General features: G+C 36.3%; 1 protein-coding gene across 1 annotated transcript in view; it reads right to left on the reverse strand.

Moving 5' to 3' along the window:
- Nucleotides 1-25,204, reverse strand: part of TBL1XR1 (TBL1X/Y related 1) — a 188,049-nt gene that overhangs the window by 22,102 nt on the left and 140,743 nt on the right. Inside the window, exons 3-10 of the mRNA XM_004270526.3 lie at nt 20,893-20,995; nt 8,580-8,725; nt 6,231-6,453; nt 5,362-5,494; nt 4,836-4,977; nt 2,140-2,203; nt 1,942-2,039; nt 641-701 (exon numbers count right to left, since the gene is read on the reverse strand). Coding sequence (XP_004270574.1) covers nt 641-701; nt 1,942-2,039; nt 2,140-2,203; nt 4,836-4,977; nt 5,362-5,494; nt 6,231-6,453; nt 8,580-8,725; nt 20,893-20,950 — 925 coding nt within the window. The 5' untranslated portion in view covers nt 20,951-20,995. The remainder of the gene's footprint in view (nt 1-640; nt 702-1,941; nt 2,040-2,139; nt 2,204-4,835; nt 4,978-5,361; nt 5,495-6,230; nt 6,454-8,579; nt 8,726-20,892; nt 20,996-25,204) is intronic.

Here is a 25,204-nt window from a genome sequence, read left to right on the forward strand (position 1 = left end):
CCGTATATCATGGAGAAAGAAGCACACTATTCTGGGGCTCATATTTATCTGGTTTAAGTATCAATTTCTTAAAAGAGAAAAACATCTAAAGCACCAAAGTTCCAACACTACCAGGAAAGCCTAATAATTTTTATTTTAGGTAAGCAGGTGGACTGATTTAGATACATAAATCCAAAATGAAAAAAGACAATATCTAAACTTGTAGGAGTTTATGCAGTATTTTCATATATATGTCTTATGCTCTTAACAAATGGTATTGTTTTTATCCCTCATTTTCAGATAGAGAAAGTAAGGCTCAGGAAGGTTCAATGACTTGCTCAATCTTAAAGCTTGTCAAGTGGGGTGGAATCGACATTCACACCTTGACCTCCTGACTCAAAAATCTATGTTCTTACCATTAAATATTACCAACTCTAATTGCACCAGGCTGCAAATGCTTTTTTTATGGTACATTTCACAGAAAACGTTTGAAGATCCTCTGACAATTAACTATCTGAAAGTCAAAGAACATCAACTCGACGGACTAGTAACAAGACTGATACTGGATATTTCAAGATTTTAGATGAATTATACGCTATTATAAGTTTAATTAGAAAAATAGAAGAAAGTTCTAATTCTCATGTAAATTGTGAAGATTTACCTGAATGAAAAGGAAACTGTTGTTTGGCTTCACCAGTATGTGCATCCCAAATAATTGTAGTCTGAGATAGAAAAGAAAAATATACTGCTAAGAAGCTAGAAAGAGTTTATCATAGATGCATAAATTAGATGCCTAATTATATTAAAGCAACATGAAATGTCACAGTGCATTTAGTTTAATTTTTTAACATTTACCTTTAGTACAACGAGGCTATATTCCACTTCGGGGGAAGGGGAGGAGAGGGATGACTATTAAGCTGTTTAATTTTTCCCTGGTGACTTTTTATCAGTCAACTTACTTCAAATAACAATTACTGTTGTCTAGAAAGTACCAGACATTATATTAGATTGCTTAAGAAACTCCACTGCAATAGTGTATTTAATGTAAGATTTTTATAGCTGCTAAGCTATAAGGAGGCAAATTTTTGGTTAATAAAGTTAATCAGTTAATTCCCAATATTAAGATTTTTAACACTCACATTTACCTATAAAGGCAGCTTGAATTCTGACAATAAGTAAAACAATGTCTTTTACGTTACATCAAAGTATGACATATAAATGTGAACAGATATATTTACAATTCCTTTAATACCCTCCCATCACTAATTTCATAACTTTGGGGTCATAAAATATTGCAGACTGGCAATAACTATTAATAGGGTGCTTCCCTCCCATTCCTGGCCTCCTTCATTTTTCTTCCTTTTTTTTTCTACTTCCCTTTTTGGCAATATACAGTTAACTTTGAGTGTGTACTTTCCTGTATTAGAATAATCTTAAATCTGTATTCATTTTGGGAGGTGTGGTAAAGGCAGTAACTTAAGAAAATGAAGGAGAAAGAAGGCCATGATTTCAACCTATCCATATTTACCAGTCTTGTTAGGTGAAAAGAGCTGGAAAGATCCGGCATTTCTTACATTTTCAATTAAACATTAGGAGTTCAGCTAACAGACTGGCTCTACGATTTCCCATGAAATCTCTCCAGAGCTATACTCACTGATGAGATTAACTAGAAACTGTAGAAGGGAGGCAAAAAGTATAGGATGTATGACATTCATTATGGCTCAAATTCCCAAAAAATGAGGAGTGGTCACACAGATAAAGAATAAAAGGCATCTGAATGAGCAGACTCAGGAATGAGTTGACAGAAAATCTAAGAAAGCATTACTATTCCTATCATGAATTTATATATGAATTTACCAAATATGAATGTTTTCTTATTTATGTGATTAGTAGAGAAAAACATTATTTTCAATTATACTCTTTAACAAATTAACCTTTACAGAAGTTAAATATTCTTTTTACCTTGTCTACTCCAGCACTTAGGATGAAATTTCCTTTCTTATTCCATTTTAATGCAAATATAGGGCCTTTATGCTGCCCCAAGGTGCTAGCAAGGTTACCTAATATTCAAAAGGAAAAACATTAAAATTACTTTAAGCTTTATAACTTAGATCAACAATAACAACAAATGAAAGATAAAAAAAAAAAAGCTTCATTTACCATCTTTAGTCCATATTCTGGCAAACCCATCGTAGGAACCAGTTGCTAGAAGTGTACCTTCACTCTGTCAGAGAAACACATTTCTTTCAATTATATAATCCAGAAAGGGTGTTTAATTTTTATTAAAATATATTATGTTTAAATCCTAAGTACAGCAGATCTGTGACATTCTCTGCTTCAAAATCTTCAGCTTTGTCTATTTGGAAGTGCCATAAAAGGCCTACAAAACACCCTTCATTGCTGTGAAGCCAGTATTTTGGCAGCATTCAGTCAGTGTGCAAGTCTCATACCCAAATCTCAAGAATGGCAGGAACTGCTCTGGAGCAGAATCAACATCACTCTTATGTATGCTAAGCTCTACTGCATTCTCATAAATGCACCATGACTAAAGATGGGGGTGGGGAGGTGGATTGGGAAGGACATCAAAATCATAATCTTATGATGATTTTATAAAAGTAAAAAGCAAAATCTTCCACAATATTTCATTACGATTAGAAGTTTTTATATGATCCTCCCTCTAAATCGTTTACTGTCTAAACTGTGTGTGTGTGTGTGTGTGTGTGTGTGTTCCAAACAATATTGTTGTTTCAGATGGTCAGATTCTTAAGTATCACTAAATGTTTCTTTCCTTTGTTAATTCTTTCCCAATATGAAATCCTTACCAATAAAAATAGCAACACAAGAAAAACAGCCAGAAGAGTGTAGGCTGACTTTACAGTTAATGAAGTGAGTACCAACTGTCAGGAACTACTCTACTATGAGAAGAAATCCATACCATTTTCTCTAACCTTATATTCCTCTACTGTGCCTTGAATAATGGTACAACAGAAGGACTTGATAAGACCTAACTTATTCTATGGAAATGCAAGTTACAGAGTACGTTACACAGACTACTGCTGGGATGATTAAACACTACTGGAGAGACAGAATGAACTCCTGCCTTACTCAGTACTTTTTGATGCTTTTTGGCAGGGCACTGAAAACAAGATCACCTTTTCCAGACCTCTCAAGCCATCTAGCTGTACAAGTAAGTGACAAACAAATGCTGGTTCTAGGGGTTGTAGACTCAGTTTTGCTAGGATTTGGATATCCCCTCTAGTTCTATCTCAGGAAGAGGGAGCAATGTCGAAGCCAACAGCAAAAGCTTATTTCCAGACTCTGCACAATGGAAAGTTTCCTTTAAACTAATGGTCCCCAAATGTTTTACATCACGGACCGCTAAGGTAGGAAAAGAATACTTTGAAGATCAGATACCTCACAGGCTTTTGCTTTAATCATGGAAATGAGCCATTAATCAATAGTAACATTTTCCCCTTTTAGCAGAAGATTTAAGTTCATAGTGAATAATAAATCTTTGAAAAGTTCACACTTTTAAAAACTTTAACTTGCAGTTCAGAACCACCAAGCTCAACAAACCATTTGTTAACCATCCTTTTCAGTGTAAAAGTATAAATTTCATTAAATTAACACGGTCTCTGAGCCAAACAGCTTAAGAAGGCTGTAACGCCTTTGACCTACGATACAGTAAGGTCCCATATTAAGAAGATAATTCTTAGTTCTGACCCTACAATCAAATAATACTGAAATGTGCTAAACCTCTTTTCATTTTTAGAATTCTCAACCTTATAGGAGGGGAAGGATAAATACATTGCTGGAAATTTAGAACTAAGAACACTAAAAAACCTTACCTATGAAATCTGGAAAAACTTCATAGAAACTGAGAACTTTAGCTAGTGTAATCATTTTTAAAGACAGATCTCATTTCCTGGAATGAGATTTGGAAGATTCTTTGGAAAGCCCCACAAAAAGTTGTTAAACAGAGGCCAGAGAAGGGTGTCCACTTGCTAAGGAAAGCACAGCTGACCCCTAAAATTCTTGGTAACACTGATACAGTCTAAGAGTCTTCTTAGAATTGGCGGCGGGGGCGGGGGGGGGTAGGTGGTGCAGTGGGGGGTTGTTAAAAAATGGATGCAAAGTTATAAGGAAGAAAAAAGGCAACATGGAATAAAGGAAAAGGTATAGAAACTTTAAAAATGCTAATTTCCACAAAGTAATCAAGGGAATGGAAACAAACAAAGCTGTTAATCATGTATTTGAAACTGAAAGGGTGTAGCTTTATCAATAATGAAATCAAACTTCCTGGTAAGTCAGAGTAGTCAAAGATGTTGAATCAGAGAATTATAAGATTCCTACAGCTAGGATAAAGCTTGTAATCTAGACAAATGGTTCCTAAAAGGCAGCTGGTGATGAAGTTTTCATCAGTTCACAGCAAAATGAGAAAACAAGAATGTTTTTATTACATAGATTTCTCTTATACCCCCAACAAAGGACTCAGTAGTTAAGAACTCAGTATATGTGCCTGTTATTGGTTTTCACCTATTACTTCATTTACATAGGACCATTACACTTCTACTTTACGTGTGATGAAAATGCAGTACAGAGTGACCGACCACCAGTTATACAAAGGTTCTACAGCTAAATAAACTGAGGAGCTGGAAGATGAACCTTGGTCTGAGTGCTCAAGGCCAGTCTTTGTTTTTAACACATTTGGGGGTGGGAACTTCTAGTCTGTTGTTCTTATTGGTGAAATCCAAAAATATCTGAACAAACTGACATACCCTGTGATTAGTCTGAGGCTCAGAGAGGTTAAGTATATTAGTAACTACATCCATCATGGACAGTACAGTGATACTCACATTCCAATCTAGAGACGTCACATCCTTGTTGCTTGGGACATCTTGCCCTCCTTCTCGTATACAATGTCTAAGTACTAACTGTGTGGAGCCACTAGTGCTATTTTCACTAAGATTCCATATTCTTGCTGTTGAGTCTCCAGACCTATAAAGTATGCAACATATTTTAAATCCTCAACATATTTTAAATCCTCATGATATTCTCAAGTATTCCAGAATCAAGGCAACAGATTTACATTCTATATTAATAAGGCAAATAAAAACTAGATTATCAGGGATGGATTTCCATTTCCAGTGTTTTTCTCAGTCTCCATTTTGGGGAGGGGGTGGCAAACACTCCTGAGGTAGTAACTTTTAAGATTAAAACTTGTAAGATTACTTTATGAAGAAATAAAGGTTTACAGAGGCAAAAGGACCACAAATAAGCAACAAAAAAACCTGAAAATGTACGTAATGTATTTATAAAATATGCAATATTTCAGTCAGATACTTTTAGAAATCCATTTTAGTTTCACTTTGAGAAACGTACCCTGATGCCAACAGATCACTAACGGGGTTCCAGGCACAGATGAAAACTTCAGACTCATGGCCCCGTAACACAACTGCTTTATTAGGAGGGATTTCAACATCCCCATCCACTTCCATCATATCAGTATGATTATCTGCATCATGAGAAATAAATGGAAAATTCCAGTTAGGTAATATTACAACATCCTGGAGAAAAAAAAGAATTCTTAACTAGCAAATACCTCCTTCATAATACAGTGTAACTTTTTTTCTTCCACTATGTCAGGTAATGGTGAAAATGACTACACAGTATTTATCACTTGAAAAACAAATTCCTATCTTTAGTTAAGTATGAACATACTTTTTTCAAAAAGAGATGTGCATCTAAGTTTGTGTTCAGAGATGGGGTTCGCAGGGAGCAGGAATAGAGGAAGACTGTGAAAGGAGGTTAGACCCAAACATAGCTAAAATGAGAAAATGTTTTGAATTAAGTATAATCCATGCCAGCACTGCTCTGAGTTTCTGCCAGTAGGGGCTGCTGGTATCATTCATATAACATCACGGTTGCCTTTATATCTCCATGTCAAAGCTTCACTGTTTTTGTTAATGACTAGTGTTACAGATTATATTTAGAAATGAAATGCAGATATGAAATTCACTTAACAATAGTAAAGTTGTTTCTAAATATTTAAAAAAGAAAATAAAATCCATGAAAGTAAATCTAGCTTTATGGAGCTTTAGGCATTTAAAAATCTGAATTGTGTGATACAAGTTAGGGGAACAAGTTGCAAAAATGAAATAGATAATGTTATTTCAGCTAAAATGAGGCACCCCCATAAAGCAAGTATCTTTTCTGCAAAGGAACTTAAAAAAATTCTTCTCTCAGCTCACTTGCTATAGTATGTGCTCCATTCTCCTCCCCATTTGCCGTGTTTTCTCCATTTTTTGCAGATCCTTGTTGGTTTGTTGCAGCTGCGGCAGCTGCAGCAGCTGCTGCTTGTTGCTGTGCAAGTTTATCTCTGTAAGCTTGTTGTCTTGTTTGTACTACATCAGGCATTACGGCATCTATCAGTGACAGAGACTCTATTGGTCGACCATCAAACAAGGTACCATCCTGGATTTGAAAAATTGTGAGAAGAAAAATCAAAGGTAACACATTTAGAGTAATTTGTATTCATAGAAGTCAACAGCAGAAATGGAAATCTTCATTCCAAGAAAAAATACTTTCAGATAATTTCCTGAATGCATGTAAGAAGGAAAGGAATCAGGAGGGAAGAAGGAACCTACAAGATGCACCACAAACAGCTGCTTAAATCCTCCTCACAGAGTTCATATTGTTAAATGCTGCACAGACTAAAGCTGAAATTTTCAAAGGAATAAAAAAAGTAGGTCTGTATGATAAAAAAGGCTTATTAATTGTATTCCAAAGTTCTGTTAGTCAAAAGCAATACGGAATAGTTCATACAATGATGAGAGATTTGGTGCCACATTTTAGTAAATATTCAATACTTCTTTACAACTAAAAACTTTTAAAATAGTTTTGTTGAACTCAAAAGTTTCTTGTGATTTGATTAAAATATTAAAACAGAAATATACATCAGATATTATGTTATACAAGCATCTCATTTTACTAATGTTGAAATATGAGCACCACAAGGTTAAAGACTTGCAGTTCCACAGCTAGTCAATGGCAGCTGGAATCTGTTAACTGGTGCTATTGAAAGCACAATCAAAAGACCAACACTCCCACCATCGCCTGGTAACTTGTTATAAATGTAGATTCAAACCTACAGAATCAAAATCTCTGAAGGGCTCGGGAATCCCTGTTTTAACAAGCTCTCTGGGGGAGTCTTAGGCACACTAACATTTGAGAAGTACCGCCATAACTCACAGGCTAATGCTCTTTAATTTTATCAAGTTGCTATAATTTTCCAAACCTCCTCTCACTGATATTCGGAAGTTCAAAATGAGTTCTTCAGCAAGCACAAGAAGAGACACAGATACAGAGCAAGTCAGAAATAGAAAGAGTGCATATTAGATAGGAATAGGCACATGTGAAGCCGGGCTCACTTAAGCTAGTGAACATGCACTATTGATAATCTACAGCAGTGTGATGGGGTGCTCCAAGTTACAAAACACAGCACATCTTTCTGAACTGCCAATTGTAATGGAGTACTTGAGGAGTAGGAGAAAGTATTTAAACTTATAAGTAACTTAAAAATATTAAAACCAATACAGCTACATTGTGGAGTACTATATTAAACCTACAAAAAAAATTTTCAGAAAAAATGAGACTTCATCTCTGGCCACTGGTACAAACTGTTTATCATCCTCTGCAGTAAAGGATACCGTTGGGAGAGAAAGTGCTAAAAGACAATGAGGACACTTTTAATTTAGTATTAGTGGATTTTTCAGTTATAGACATGAGGAAACGAAAAAATAATCAATTTAACAGACTATATAATTATAGTAATAAATAGTGACGTAGAAACCATGGATGCTTCAGTTTTTAAAATACCTGCAAAAGGAAAGGGGGATATGTTAATCTCTGAAATGAAAATAAGGCAAAAAAGCTCCATTTGTCATAAATCCTGACCACATGTGAAGATTTTCAGCTACACCAGGGTTTGCAAACTCTTTCTGTATAAGACTAGAGAGTAAATATCCTGGGCTTTGCAGACCATAAGGTCTCTGTCACAGCCGCTCAATGCTGCCACTGTGGCACAAAAGCAGCCAGGTCCTATGAAAATGAAGGAGCATGGCTGCGTCCCAGGCAAACTTTACAGAAACGAGCAAGACAGGATTTGGCTCATGGGTCATAGCTGGCTGACACATGAGTTAAACTGCCTATACCATACAGACCTAGGTAACAGTAGCAAGAGTTGTCTTTAATTATAAACTTCCTTCCAAAATCAGTTATAACCAAATAACCTGAGAATTTCTAACTTCTCAATCAATTATGCTCTCAGTATGCCACAGCACAATTTTCTTATTTTAAAGAAAATTATTTCTTACTGTATACTTATAAAAACCATGTAAAGAGAAGTAAGATAATGGCTCTTACAGTTGGGAGCCAACATGCCTTGGCTGTATGACCTGACCACCACATTAGGAATAATGCCCTTCAATCTTGTTTACCTGGTGAAGCTGAAGTCAGATAATGAATGAGTAAGCAAGATACCAGATACTGAAGGAAACATTTAGGAGTAAGAATCAGTATTTGAGCTAAGTCTTCCTTACCTCATTAATACTAACTTCTGCCTCTACATACTGGAGACCTTTCTGGATGATAGAAATCAATGCAGCAGGCGGGACGAGGGCACCATTTATGTTAGACTGACTGATATGGCTTTCTATACCAAAGGTGAACGCTGAATGAGAAAATCCTGAAAGCAAAAGAAAAGGTATAACAATTTATTCTCCAAGTGGCAACATGTTATGTGACACAAATGAAAGACCTCTACAGTCTTTCAAAATCACATTCTACCCATCTGAAATCCCAGACTGTTAGCTAAGGTTAAATATGTTTTTAAACAAAATAAGTATCAAAATCCAAACAAGTTAACCTTTATGTATTTTCCTTTTCACCTTAATTACATAATGGTGGCACATAATTTTCCTCAACAAATATAGTATCAAACTTTAAAACTGGAAAAAGGCCTTTGTAGACCATGTGACTCAACTGCTTCACTCAAGATAATTCAGCCCAAGGTATACTGACATTTAATATTTCTGTAGTATATTTAAATTTCTACATATAAATCATCACACACCTTATAAATTCAATACTTTGCAGGTTATTTTTAAAAACTACCTAGGAAATTAAAAGCAAACTAATATAAGGAATGAAAACTGAAATTTAATAAAGAATAATTTGTATGCTTAAATTTCATTGTATGTATGATTAAGTGTTAAAAAAAAATGTTACTAATTCTTTGCTACTTAGTAATAACCCATCTAAATGAAAGCTTTAGAAAATGAAGAGTTGGCAAGTGAAAATCCAATTTGATTGTCCAACAATTCTTTAATTTTAATTTGAAATACATAAACCAAAACATTCACATAACAAAAATCTCTTTACGCTGGCCTTGATTTTTTTTTTAACTGAAGTCAAGTCCTAATTCAAAAGTAAAATTCTAGTAAACTGATAGGCCCAAGGGTGGTTATTTTCTTTACCAACATTATCATCCTCTGCAGAGCTTATCATTAAATAGTAACTGTCATTAATGTATTTTAAATAATTCAATTCTACATCTGTACAGAATGTTAAGAAAGTTTCATACTAAATAAAGTAAACGAACATGGGCTTATCTGGTCTTGGTTAAACTAATTTAATCCATATAATGTGTTATCTAGCCTGTCTATCCTAGCTGTTTAGTGCTTAATTAGTCCACGTCTTTTTCCATTTTGTGCTCCCACTCTCAGGCTCCTTGTGGCACTTACGAACAGTCTATAATAAAATACTGTGGGCTCACAAATAGCATGTGGCTAGGAGAAACTTTAAGTGGTTAATAGAGAGCCAAAGTACACCAAGGTTGATTTTCCTTAGGGGTGCTCCTTCCTTACCTCTTTGGGACACCTAACCATTCCTGTAAATACCCATAGTGAGAAGTAAAAAGATGTTACCTTTAAGACTTGAATTTTGACTTCTTGATTTCGCCCACAGACAAGATCATTATTAAACGCATGTACAGTCTGCAACTTAACCTGAGCTCACAAGGAAGGCTAAGAAACATACAAATAAAAAATGCACCATTTTGCATTGTCCCTGTCAGGAAACCCACAACTACTTGAGCGTGAGTAGACTCCAGATCACCAGGATAGGAAGCTGAGAAAAAAGACTGGGAAGGATGGGGAGAAAGGGTGAGAGATACAGCAGTGAAATCCATGAGCAGTGAGGTTGGAGACTCCTGTTCTCAATTTCATATCCCTCCCCAAATAAATTCTGCAGTAGATCATAAATAGAAAAATAAAGCTAAACAGCCTAGTGGCTTAGGGATTTAAAAAGACTTCAAGATAGATGATATCACTTACAGAGGGCCTATACCATGCACACACATATACTTTTATTACTTTACTATCTGAATTAGCAGGTGTGAAAACAGTTACATAGACAATAAGGATTCATTCAGGGACCATGGCCGTCACCACGGCGTTCTCCCAGTCCTACTGAACAGTTAGAATATGGTCAAGGATAAAGTTAAGGCAGAGCGAGCTCCTGTTTATTGACAGAAAATAAAAGACTGCATCATTGTTCTTGTTTCATCTCAGGGCATTAGAAAGTGGCATCAGTAGTGCGTGAAACATTAAGACACTTTATTAGCAAGTTATTTTGATCTTCATAAGCCTTCTAAATTGTAGCAGAGTCTATGATTTCTGTACTCCAACTCCTAAGTACAATTTAAATAATCATGAATTACACTTAACGCTGTTTAATTAGATGGTAGAGTCCAAACTTATGTCAAAGAATATCCTAAGAGTTGCAGGTAGAACGATGTCAGTTTTTGGCTGGAATGTTGCCTATATCCCCAATTTTTTTTGTGAGGTCAGGTGCTCACTGCCATCTCAAGTTATTACGTATGTGCTTAGAATGTTCTCAAATAGCAAGAAAACAACCCTAAAGCGGCCATTAGCACAGTTTTGGCACTTATTGCTAATGTTTACCCTAAAGAAGGTCCATACTTAAATGCTCTGCTGTAAATACATGCTGAACTCAGCTATAACTTTTTATTTCTAGTTACAGCATTACACGACAGTAGTTCAAAACTACTCTTCTGGGCTTCCCTGGTGGCGCAGTGGTTGAGAGTCCGCCTGCCGATGCAGGGGACATGGGTTTGTACCCTGGTCCGGGAAGATCCCACATGCCGCGGAGCGGCTGGGCCCTTGAGCCATGGCCGCTGAGCCTGCGCTCCGCAGCGGGAGAGGCCACAGCAGTGAGAGGCCCACGTACGGCAAAAAAAAACAAAAAAAAAAAAACAAACTACTCTTCTTCTTCCCCTCCCTAAAACTTCTTTTTCCTTAGAAATGTCTCACCTTACTTTGCTATACCTGAAGGTCATCCTAACTTCCACCTCAGCCCCTGGCATTCCACCATTTTGCCAAATCCTATCAATCCTCCCTCTCTGGTCCCTGTCATCAGCTTTCCTTTTGTGCCAGAATGTGGAATTTAGTCCCCCATCATCCTCTGCCTGGACTACTGCTGTCATAAGTTCCTTTCCTCTGTTCCCCAGTCCAGTACGCTTGCTACACCATAGCCAGACTACTACTTGTAAAACAAAAACTGATCATGCTGGGCTTCCCTGGTGGAGCAGTGGTTAAGAATCCACCTGCCAATGAAGGAGACACGGGTTCGATCCCTGGTCCGGGAAGATCCCACATGCCGCGGAGCAACTAAGCCCGTGCGCCACAACTACTGAGCCTGCGCTCTAGAGCCTGTGAGTCACAACTACTGAAGCCCGCGTGCCTAGAGCCCGTGCTCTGCAACAAGAGAAGCCACCGCAATGAGAAGCCCACGCACCGCAAAGAAGAGTAGCCCCTGCTCGCCGCAACTAGAGAAAGCCCACGTGCAACAACGAAGACCCAACACAGCCAAAAATAAATAAATAAATTTTAAAAAACAAAGTATGTTTAAAAACAAACCAAAAAAACTGATCATACCACTCCTTTCCTGAGTACTTTCAATGATCCTTTTGGCCTTCATAATCAAGGCCAAACTCCTAAGTGTGGCACACAGTTACTTTTGTAATCTTGACCCTACCCATCTCTCCAGGCTCATCTCCCCAATTCCACCCTCCCACTCTTCCCAATGCACATTAAATTCAAGTGACTGCCAACTACAAGGTAACACCTAGAATATATTGTGCTATCTCATGCCTTTGGGCCTTATGCGTTCCTGTGCTCTTTTCACCTATGTGAATAGAGGTGAAGTCCTTCCTTCTGCTGCTCCAGGGCTGATCATTCTCTTCTATGCTAATCCTATAACTTGTATATGTATAGCATCTATACGGGTTGTGTGTATGTATATGACTAACAGACTGGCTGCCTGAGGATGGGGTTTATGTCTAGTAATCTTTCAGTTCTGGGAAACTAGATGTCACCTAATTATACCAGTGCTCAAAAAACATTTGTTAAGTCAGAATGCAATTCTACTGTAATTTATCTTAGCACATCAGGAAATCTATGCATCTAGGAAAAACATACAACTTAAATCTCCCTTGAGAAACTAAAACCTGAACCAGGGTTATGCCAAAATATATTTATTTGCACTTATCTGTAAATATATATGCAGGTAATACTTTTTCAGGGACAACTTTTGATCTACATGGTAAAAGGCAAAAAGGATCAACTTAAATCTGTGAAATGCTGAAGTCTAGCCTGCTTGCCTAATACAGCATCCCTTGTTTCCAGGGGTAGAAGCAAATGATATAAATAATACTCTGTATAAAGATATTGTAATCAAATATTCTACACATTCACTAGCGTGATTAAGATTTGGAAGGTAGAAAAGGAATTCCAGAGAGGAGTAAGGCTGAAAACCACAGAGTTCAGTATACAGTAATTCAGTTACATTCAGTGATAAAGACCAGCAGTGGTAGGGGGTCTATGTGGAGTTACCCTTGAGACCATGCACTGTTCCCATGTAAGAAATGAGGTCACAAGACAACCATTTTCTACATATTGCTTGTTTCAGGAGTGCTCTCCCTTGGCATGACAGGGATTATATTCTCAAAGGGAAGTCAAGTCCTCTAGAGCCTGTCTCCTTCGCAAATTGAGAATACAGGACCATGAAACGGGGCCTTGAACACGGTTATGGTGTAGGGTGTCTGAACAAGGGGGTGTCGGGGGGGGGGGCGGGGAAATGCAAAGCTTAACTACTATCACAGCACAGTGCCCTGGTCTGGAAGCAAAATCTGATTTATCCAAGGTCCTTTTTAAGCTTCTGGTCAGAAAAGCCCAGAAAGTTATATCCCTGCTTCCATCACCATAACACTCCCTTGCCCCCAAATCTGTTTCCAATTCTGTCCTACAGACCCAGAGCTTTGTTTACTATAAAAAATTCCCTACTTAAATGCTTAAAGGTTTTAGAAAAGGTAAAAAGAAGTAGAGGAAAAAATGCTATAGGGGACCTTGTATGTTGAAGAGTTAGACCTAGCACTTAAAAAAAAGGGAAGAAGAAGAAGAAAAAATTACAATACCAAAACTCAAATACAACTGTTAAAAGTTTTTATTTCCAGGCTTCCCTGGTGGCGCAGTGGTTGGGAGTCCGCCTGCCGATTCAGGGGATGCGGGTTCGTGCCCCGGTCCGGGAAGATCCCACATGCCGCGGAGCGGCTGGGCCCGTGACCCATGGCGGCTAAGCCTGCGCGTCCGGAGCCTGTGCTCCACAATGGGAGAGGCCGCAATAGTGAGAGGCCCGCGTACCGCAAAAAAAAAAAAAAAAAAGTTTTATTTCCTTCTTTCCAGCACAATACACTGGCTGTACAGTTTTGTGCCCTTAAAGTATATATATAACTATGAATATTTGATATGAATTATATTTTCTGAAATAATTTTATTATCATAATATTCAGCCAATAAATGTACTTAGCTAGTAAATTATTCATCCTATGGCTGGTCATTTGGAGTTTCCCAATATTCACTATTTAAAAAGACTCTTACCTCAAATATCTATGTGTATAGGCTTTTGCTATATATATATATATATATATATATATATATATATTTTTTTTTTTTTTTTTTTTCTCCTTAGGATGGAGTCCCTCAAAAGTAGAAGGGGACATCAACATTTTAAAGGAAGTTCATGATTGCCAAATTGCTTTTCCAAAAAATTGTACAAATTTATAATGCCATCAGCAATTTATATGTTTCCTTATACCCTTGCTACGCTGGCTATTCCTAAAAAAAACAAAAAGATTACTATCAAGATTGAACAAGTTCTCTGTTTGGCAACTATTAAAGGACCTTTGTCTTTTAACAAGTATGTCAGTAGGAATGTGTAATAGGAATTTCCTTTATCAGCAAAAAAATAGTCAGCTTACAAAAAAGAGGAGAAAAACTGATTTGGAAGTATAAAAGTAGAGTAATTACCAGCATTTATGACAACTGCTTGCTGTTTGTTGCTAAGGAGTCATGTGTAAAACAACTCCGTGTGTCAAATCAATGTTACTGCATATTTTATTTTATTATAAAGCAAAACTATATACCTACTTACACTCTTGTAACTGACCATCTACTCATAAAAACTGAAAGAAAGACTCACGGTGGATATACCAGATGCTGAGCTCCCCTCACTCCCATGCTTCACGGCTAGAGGCACATTACTGATAGCCAGTTTAACCTAACTCCATCCCGCTGCTGTAAAAATCTGTTTATAAATGGCACCAGCAGGGCATATGTAGGAAGGAATGTTTATCTAGCCCAGTTCTGAGTCAAGAGAAACCACACTGTCATTTTATTGCTGATATTTTACTGCCCGTTGTCCGGGTTAATACAAAGTCACTAAATGAAAAAGACAAATGAATGGGCTCTTTGGTGTTGTAAGTCAGAACCTTAATGTTATATATAAACATTCAGATTAGTTTGTGCCCACTATGATCATGTTTAGATTTCCAAATTAAGTGTGTGTTTGATGTGTGATCTTAAAAGCAAATATAACATTTTAAGTAAGCATCATGTCAGAAGAAGTGGTGTGGTACATGGCCTATTTCCTAGGAGACACAATAGCCCTTTGAAACGATTAGGAAACAGTGGAGAGAAGTGGGGTGCAGTAGAGACAAGACGATCTTTCATGAAGCAAATGCTTTAAGCCTACATACATCATCACCTTCTTATAAATGGAGACTACATGGCAAGATGAATCTTAGTTCTAAAAACATGAGGATTTTTAAAAATAACAGTACTCAGAATCACAATCTAGAAAATTACTCAGTAACAAGCACATGTTGTTTTTGCATTTTCCAGTTAGTTTTCAATCATAAGATGCAACCGTTTCATAGCATTCAACATTCAAGTTCACCATAAATATGTTACTGAGTTCCTAAACATGTAACAGATGACAGTTAAATCTAGAATCCAGAATTCTCCCCTAAACCAAATACATAATTTAAGCAAAATAAAATTTCATCTTAAACAAAGCAACAAGAAAGACGGGTGCCACAAAGTTCACAAATAATTGCCAGGAACAATTTCTATAGGAAAAAAAAAAACCTGTGAATAACTACAGGAGAGTCAAGTGATACAAAGGGGGAGCAGATGGGGGGAAGGAAAATTTAACAGATGCAAACCAGCTTAGCTCTTCTAAAATTAACACTGCATCAGGTTCTGTTATATACAACTAACTATAGTATGTACCACTTAGTACTTATTCTGCATATGGTTGCTAGATAGGAGTTGTTAGGGCAATCAAATTATTAATGGCCTTGGGTGAATGCTAATTAAAGGGAGCATACTGAATCAAATCCATCATTACTTACAGTACTACATGTCTAATACACTCAATTTCCAAGTCATCTCAAAAGAAAAAAAGAATAACAAATTTTATTCCCCAGGAAATGTGTTAAATATGAAAAGTCTAGTTCATAATAGTGCAAAACGATGATGACCGAAGTAATATGTTTAGGGTGAACTTTCTAGAGATAAAAATAAGAAAGACAAAAGTTCCAACACAGTAAAACCATCCCACAATAAATAAACTTTCCTCTTAATTAATTTTAATGAATAGAGAAGGATGGTTTATTTCAAACAGAAGTTTATAAAACATTTGAGGCTATCACACTATAGTCCCTTTCCAACAAGTAACAAATTTTATGAATGAGAAAATGGGGAGCTCTGAGAAGTTATGTATCTGGGGGCGGGGGGGTACTTTTAACAGGTAATATTTTCTAGTGCTGATAATATTCGTAATAGAAGATTTAGCACACAGTATAAAGTATTTAAGATCAAAACAATTTAAGTGATTTTATTTCCTCTGGAGATGGATACCACAGTCCAGTCAACATTAAACACTGCAGAGAATATGAGAAGCTCTTACTGAAAACATTATTTCTAAATCACACATTTATCAAAAAAGAACAAGACTTTCATAAGGTGTTTTTAGACTTTCTGAGAACTTTTCAGATAATGAGACAAGCAGGAAGGAAATTTTACTTTCCTTTGTGGCAGGTCTTTACAAACCAGCCCTTTGAATGTCTTGGCACAGATATTTTCTTTGCTGTAAATACTTCTTTTCTTCTTATCTCCTAATCCGATTCAGTACTCTTTTAGAGGGAAGGTAGCAATATTAAGATTCTTTCTTCTGCATTGTTTTAAATCTTTCAAGTGAAATAACTATGGCCTGAAAGTAACTGACATTTTTTCTTAGCTATTTAACAACTAATTCTCCGTAAGAGTATGAAATTCTTGTAAGTTACGGTGATAAATAAATACTGAATCCCCAAAACAACCCAGAGAAGGAATTACTGGACTAGGTGATTCCAAAAACTACAATCCACTACAAAAGTGGCCATTTTAATGTATAATTAGAGATCAGAATCACAAGTGGCAAGTGTTAAGATGGGTTAGATTCCGAGCTCTATCTGAAACCTGTCCTGAGTTGACGGATGTTTCTTAAACTCTTTCCTATCTCTTATCTCTGGAATTAATTTCAAATGAATGTCTCACGGTATCCTTTATGTCATAAACATGCCTCATCATTCTTGCTAATCCTTGCCTACAAATAAAAATACACCACTTTAGGGGCAGCTCCCTCTTTAGGAGATATTCTCACACTCCAAACCTCAGTATGTACATTTCAGGCTTTCTACTTTAGCTCAAATACTTACTAAATATAATTTTTCTTTCAAGATACTGTGGACATGCAACACTTTCTTGTCAAGTTCTAACTGTCCTACAACTAACACAGACCAGTGGCTTTCAAACTTATTAGTGCCTAAGAACCACCTGGAACATGTCAACCCACCAGCAGAGCAAAGTCAAAATGTCATCAGTGTTACCAGGTCCCCTTCCCTCTCCCTGGAACACACCCTCTATCTCGGACCTTCTTACTGCATCCATCCTTTCTGTGGCGGGGCCAGAAAAGGAAACTGGAAGTACCACTATGCTGACTTCTCATTCTGTTCCCCAGCAGTCTTCAAAACACAAGCTCGTCTGAAAAGTACCTCCTTCCTTTTCAAATGAGCACCAGATTCACCACATTACGCAATATAAGATAATGTGTAATTTAATAAGGCAAAATGGGAAATTTACTCAATTATTCCTATCAGAACCTATACGAAGGCTGCGTACTGCCCACGTTTACAGCAATTATGTTTTTAAAAATCATAAATCGGACATTATTTGGCATGAAAGAATACACTTATGAGCTATTCACACCTAAAATTAGTCTGCAATAGCTGAGTTAAGGAATTTGGGACCTATCAATTTGAGTGGGCTTTTTTCCTCAGTAGTTTATCATTTTGGTTGTTGCAGTTTCAGTCTTTCTGAAGCAGAGATATGAGGGGGTAGGGGGGTGTCATTTCTCCCTCTGTGTGGAGAAAACAAAAAAATTAAAGACTTTTAAGAAACAACTGCCAGAGCAAATCTGATGGAAACCACTGCCTAACACAGAGTTCTGAGTGTTGAGAATAACAAACATGTGCTTTTCCAATGTGTGTACTATACATTCAAGCTTATAAAGCAAATTTATGTTGTGACCTTTCCTGAACAAATTACATTTGAATGAGAAAACTCTGTATTAATAGTTCATGCAGGAGAAAACAGTTTCAACATAATCAAAGATTTCAAGATCTAGAATTAGATTTAGGGAAAAATGGCACAATCTTCGATTTTGAGTTTTTAAAGTGAGTTTGTAAATAATTAGCAACCATGTACTATTATCAAGTTGTTTTATATTTTAATTTTCTGGAAGACAATTTTATTTTACAATGTAAACCCATAATAAAGTCACTTCTGTATTTAAAAAAAAATGTCATCAGTGTAGCCTGATTTTTCCCCTATAAAACATAATGTAAACAGGAAGTTACCAATTTTATAAAGGGACTGGTGTTCACATTTTTAGAGATGTGGCTTCACATCATACTTCATCACCAGTACGACTGTAAAGTATAAAGTTTTCTAAAGAATACACAAAGCACAACTAGGAACACAGTTAACATTTACACAGACTTAATACGATAAATATCAGTCTACCATACAAAGTTTTTTGTGAAAAAATATTATTCTTGCTTTATGTTTACTGCAATATAAAATACCTTAAAACATGAAATTTAAAAGCATTTCCTCTGAGAACATAAGCAACTTTAAGACTTTTCATAATATTTAATCACTGGACACTCTTTCAGAAATTAATCCAGAGTATTATTTCACTGTCCCTTTCACTTGCTGTATTTTCTTATAGCGACATAAAACATCAACCTGTGGGTTTCTGTTTGGAAATAAGATTTGAGCGTTCATTCATCTCTCTAACTTCACCTTCCCCTACTTCACCTCAGCGTAGGCTGAACCACAGGATGCTGCTGAGCATTACAACTGCTTCTCATCTCCAGAAACAGTAGTTTCATATGGTTGAACCTAAATAGCTGCCTTTGCAACATATCTACAAGCCATTACAATATACTTCCCATGTACTAATGTTTCACACTGTTTTTTGCTTTAGTGTCTAAGGTCTCAAAGCTCTAGCTTAACTGGTGGTCAGATTCAAAGGCAGAAAAACCAGAGTTCATTTTGACTCAACAAATTCTTTCCAAATGGTCCAAAGTACTATATAACAATATCCAAACATGAGCATACATGTTACATATGTAACAGTCATTAAATCACTACCTTTTCCACTTTATTAATCATTATATCTTTTTTTTTTTTTGGAATTTTTTTTTAAAATATTTTTCTAATTTTAATTATGCTTTATTATTTGACCTACATGCTATTTATGATTGTATTGATTAATTTTAAATTCTTTTCTTTTTTAAACCCCACATTTGTTTATTTATTTATTTTTCTGGCTGTGTTGGGTCTTCGTTTCTGTGCGAGGGCTGTCTCTAGTTGTGGCAAGCGGGGGCCACTCTTCATCGCGGTGCGCGGGCCTCTCACTATCGCGGCCTCTCTTGTTGCGGAGCACAGGCTCCAGACGCGCAGGCTCAGTAGTTGTGGCTCACGGGCACAGTTGCTCCGCGGCATGTGGGATCTTCCCAGACCAGGGCTCGAACCCGTGTCCCCTGCATTAGCAGGCAGATTCTCAACCACTGCGCCACCAGGGAAGCCCTAATCATTATATCTTATGCAAAATATTCTATGGATGTCCTCCTTGGACATGCCTTCAATACCAGTATACCAATTGAAAACAAAACAAAGCAAAACAAGATCTATTAATTTCAAAGCTTCATAACAAGTTATTCTGCATTCTTGGTTACTTTACTTTCTTCTCCCTTTTTCCCTCCCTACCATTGTTTGACATAATTTTCTCAGCTGTTCCAAGCCAGAGAGGAGAAGTGATGGTGCTTGGGAATAGAAAATCCCATGCCCAAGAGAAAAGCTCAGAACTGGAGTGCAGCTGGGAATATCTCAACAAGCAGAATCTAAGATCTAAGGCCTTGTTTACATTCTCTGCCTAAGAAAGAACAACTAACTAAGCCCTATAAGAAAAATAACTAGAGTTTCAAACCAAAATTGAAGGCTCAACATGCTACCCTATTCCTTCCATCCCCTCTCAAAAGTGACTACCAAAACTATCTTTTTATACCAAACCGTACCTTACTAAACATCTCAATAACTTTAAACTATAATTTCTAAAATTCAACCTCTCCAGCATTTTTTCAACCACCAAATGATTCAATCTCATGTTAACAACCTAACTTACCACTGCAGTCCATCTTTTCCACCATCCTATGTCCCATCCAACCCAAGTTTCTCCCTCTTCTACTTTTACATTTTTCCCCCTAATCCATCCCACATCTTCCCTCATAGTTTTCCTTCTGTTTTATGACAACACCTCTTAATCTATCTAGAAAACTGGGAGATCACTGACTTAATACTGATTACAAATGACTTTCAATGATTTATATTTACTAATCACCCCCCAATGAAATACATTAGTAAAATTCAGGTCAAAGACACATTTAATCAATTGGGATGACACTTATGAAAGCATTACGAAAAAATATGGCTAATTTACCTTTTGAAATGCTAACTGCAATCAGGACCAGTAACATTAAGCTGAGGATTCTGAATATACATTATCAAATTGATGGTATCTGAGAATTTGTATGTTCCTACCAACCGTGTGCAATAATCTCATTTCATTACAAATTACAAAAATGGTCTTTGAACAGTGAAAGCCAAACCACTTGTTACAAATATTTGCCTGAGATGATTCCAACATATTTGAAAGAGTCAGAGAGTTAAACCATGCAGTAACACATAGCTTTAAAATGGCAGTCCAGACATTAAGGAAACATACAAAGTTCAACAGTTTGGACTGGTACAAATTTCAAATGCATAAAAAGTTATTTTGAGAATATTAAAATAATTTGAGGCCTATTTACTTTATGAAAGTACTCACCTGACTCTTGCAAGTATCTATATACCAAGAAGTTGACCTCATCACTGCTTATACTCATCTTTATTCCCACTTAAACCATGAGGTCACAACACAGGATATAACCCTAAAAATAAAACAAAGTTAATTAAGTATTTTCTCAATAAAATATTTTAAACAAAATGTAAACAATGTTGTAAAAACCATATGATTTTATTAAATAATGTAAAATGAAGGTTAGATATTGCCTATTAATAAACCCTAACAAATATAGTTACTTCCAATAATTAGTAATAGATTATACAACCAAAACACGGCTGGGTCTCTTTTTCTGCAACATATTGGCAAAAATGATTCAAAATTTACAAAAGGGCCTTTGGCATCATATTTTAATGATTATATCAAATAGCATAAAAAGTCATTCCTTTTTTCTCCTTAACTGTAAAAAAAACAGAATATTTTAAGAATCAGAATATTACTTAGGAAAAGACTGATTTTAGACTACTGGAAGAGGGATGAGCCATCCATGCTGGTTTTGTCTACATAATTCAGTAGAATGTGAAGTCTCTAACTTCTCAACATCTAATCTGCAATGTTCAAGTTCCAAAAAGCTCTAGGAATGCATACGGCAGAGAGGTTAGAGTACAGTTCTGAAAACTCAAATGATATTCTCAGAAGGAGGGAAAGAAGGAAACTGAGACATAACTTAAATATGTCCTAATTATATTTATCCGTTCTCATGTCACAGAAGGGATTTAAAGAAAAGGTCAGCAAACTTTTCCTGTACACAGCCCAACAGTAAATACGTTAGGCTTTGGCAGTCATATAGTCACTGTTACAACTACTCAATCTGCAGTTGTAGTGCAAAACCAGAAACCATGTTCCAATAAAACTTCATTTAGCAACACTAAAATTTGAATTTTATGTGACACTGTTGTGTCATAAAATATTTTGATTTCTTTTTCAGCACTTATTTAAAAACCTTTTTTAGTTTGTGGTCCTTATAAAAGGTTAGTGGGCCAGATTTGGCCCACAGACTATAGCTTCTTGGTCCCTTGTTTAAAAAAAGGATATATTGACATCTATTCAGTATAAAAGGGTAACTAATCATTGGCCTATGCTGATTGTTCTGCCGCATCATGAATCTCTTACGATGCAGGGTTAAGAGTATATTTAAAAATCACAAATTAATAAGCACTTGAGCAGGCTACTATGTGACAGGAACTGCTACTGCTGTAAATTATGGAAAACCTGGTGACTAAACACTCATCGAGCTTATCTCAGAAAAAAAGAAAGACAAACAAGGAGGTAATAACAATTCCCCCTTGGAAATACACAGAGGAAGCCCTAACCAATCTTAGTAGTCTGGAAATACATCTCCAGTACTAGAGTACAGTTCTGAAAACTCAAATGATATTCTCAGAAGGAGGGAAAGAAGGAAACTGAAACATAACTTAAATATGTCCTAATTATATTTATCCGTTCTCATGTCACAGAAGGGATTTAAAGAAAAGGTCAGCAAACTTTTCCTGTTCAGAGCCCAACAGCAGACCTGAAAGATAGATGGGAGGAGAATGAGAACATGAATATTTGGGGAGGAAGGCAAGGAACAGAAGCAATCCAGTGAGCAGCAACAGTCGGTGGAAGGGCTGGGGGAAGAAAAGAAAGAAAACATGAAGCAAGGCTTGAGAGGGGCCTTGAAACCATCACTTAAGAGAAAATTAATGCCCTAAAAGGTTTTAAGCAGCGAGGAGGAATGACCACATTTACATTTTAAAAAGATCATCCAGAATTCTAATACGAAGAACAGACTAGAAGGAAAGGTAGCCAAGTTAGGAGGGTGCTGGAGTAACCTAAAAACCTGGACTGTGGCATTAGAGCTGAAGAGAAATACTAGGATTCCAAAGATATTTAGGAAGCAGACTCAAGGGTGATTGGCTGGACACAGAGTTCAGGAAAAGGGAAGAATCTTTTAGGACATCTGGATGAGTAGTACTTCATTTACTGAGATGAGAAACCATGGAGGAAAAGTAATGACCACCTTCATGTGAAGAAAAATGCACCTCACCCCCGCCCCGATTTAACTCAAATACTATAATTAATCACCTGAATGTGATACACATATGCATGACACTTAACAATGATAAAGGTAAATACTCCTATAATTGTGGCTCAAGACTCCTTGTCTAGATGTCCCTGTGGCACAGCAGATGATCTGTGCTCTGGAGGACATCTTGCTCAATTCTATCCTGACCCACAGTAATGTGTAATAATGTGCTCGGCACACGTAGTAGGTACTCAATAGTCAATTTTGAAAGCCTGTTGACTGAATGATTTAAAAAATAAAACCACACCACCCATTTTATCATTGTAAGAAATTAAATCACAACTTGACCAATCATAGGTATCTGTTTGTCAGGGGAACAATGAGTCACTGCTTGATGAAGAGGATTTCCCAAAATGAGATTGGTTAAGTGGAATTCTAGTAAAAGACTGGTAAAGAAAACAGAGTAAGTATTCTTTTTCTCTAATATATCATTCAGTCCAATATTCAAATAACAAATAATGGCACTGAAGTACCTATGTAAAAATTTTCAACAAGGCCTGGTTCCAGTAAGCAAAGGTCACCAAAATGTCCCAACTTAAAGCAGTGATCATGGGTGCTTCTGCATCACCTAATATATTCCAGGGCAAAGAAAAACACAAGTCAAAATGATATAGATTATTATCTATAAAAATTCCCATAATAAATACATATTATTGGTGGTATATTTTTTAAAGTCAACAAGAAACACTAAACAAGAAGAACAGGAAAGTTCTTATCTGTTCAAATTGCTATGAATGGGTTTATTACATTGATCATGGTACCAGATTAGTTTCTGTAACCAAAAGTTACAGAACCAAATTTTTTTTTAAAGGGAAAAGGGTAAATTGTTCAAATTTCAAAAGGGTTATTCTAGCTCTAGTCCTACTTCAGCTAGCTCTTATATTCCTGGAGAGAAAGAACATTATTGTTTTCCCTTATACCAAGTATATCCCTAGGATGGACAAAAGCACTGTGCTAAGAGCTAGGAATAGATAGACGAAATAAAGTGTCCCAAGCCTTGCAGAATTGACAGTTTTTCAGTGAAGAGAAACATACAAACAAATGTGTCCTTGAAAAGAGAAAAAAAAAAACCCAGCAAAGTCAATGCAATCCTGCATTAAAAGTTTCAGTCACAGTAGCAATAAAATTACATAGACTCTGTAAAGACCTGAGTTTATCCACTTTCAAAGACACTCATTCTAGAATATGCTTTCCTATGAAACTGGTCTGTTTAAATTCTAACATCAAAAGGTCACCTGAAAAGAACAGGAAATTAGACAACATTTCAGAAACTAACACAACCCTGTAAAGCAGTTATACTCCACTGAACAAACAAACAAACATTAAGACATTCCCTGCTTGAAAACTTCAGTATTCACTTTCAAAACACCTTAAAAAACCTGTATACCAGAGAGCAAAATTAAAGAAAATGCCACCACTTTCATTAATGGACTCACCATAGCTTTGCAGAACTGGTCCATTTTGATTTGTTTATACATCTATAATATGATGTAGTCTTCATCTGCCCCAGGTGAAGACCAGATACTCATACCAGCTATCACCGATTTTTAGGGTACACATAAAAACCTTACCACTGTACTTCCTCCATCGTGGTATCTTTCAGAACAACTACCCTTAAACAAGGTCACAAAACAACAGTGAGACACTCATCCAATCTTTACCCTATACCAAAGAGGTCCAGCCCTCAATGTCACGCCTGGTAGAGGTTACTATGTGTAAAATAAGTCCTGCCCTCAAGGAGCTGATGGACTCTTAAACAAGATATCCAAAATAAACCAAAACGTCCTAAAATCACAAAGCATTTTATTTGTATATTCTGCTGGATCATACCTATTCATCCTTAAATAGTAAATGACTGAGTTCTAAAAAAAAAAAAAATTAAATACCTTTGTACTTTCCTAAGTCTCAGAAACAGCTTGTAAAATCATAAAAGCTTTTATTCAAAACTTCCATCAGTTACAGGCAATCAATTACTTAATTCAAGACCCACTGCTATATTAAAGTAGCCAGAAGTAAAACCAAAAATTACAATCTTAACCAATATTTAGCCAAGTGTTTATATTTAAAAGCACACTTAATATTTTAAATGTTTAGTATGAAATATTTTACTTCAAGACTTTATAGACAACAATCTAGCAAATATTACAAAAACAGGACTGCTGATGCAATTCAGCTACGATTCCTTCAACTGAATATGTACGGCATTTTCAGCACCACAAAACTGAGTTC

The sequence above is a fragment of the Orcinus orca genome, chromosome 5, assembly GCF_937001465.1.
Source record: "Orcinus orca chromosome 5, mOrcOrc1.1, whole genome shotgun sequence".
In the NCBI taxonomy this organism is placed as follows: domain Eukaryota; kingdom Metazoa; phylum Chordata; class Mammalia; order Artiodactyla; family Delphinidae; genus Orcinus; species Orcinus orca.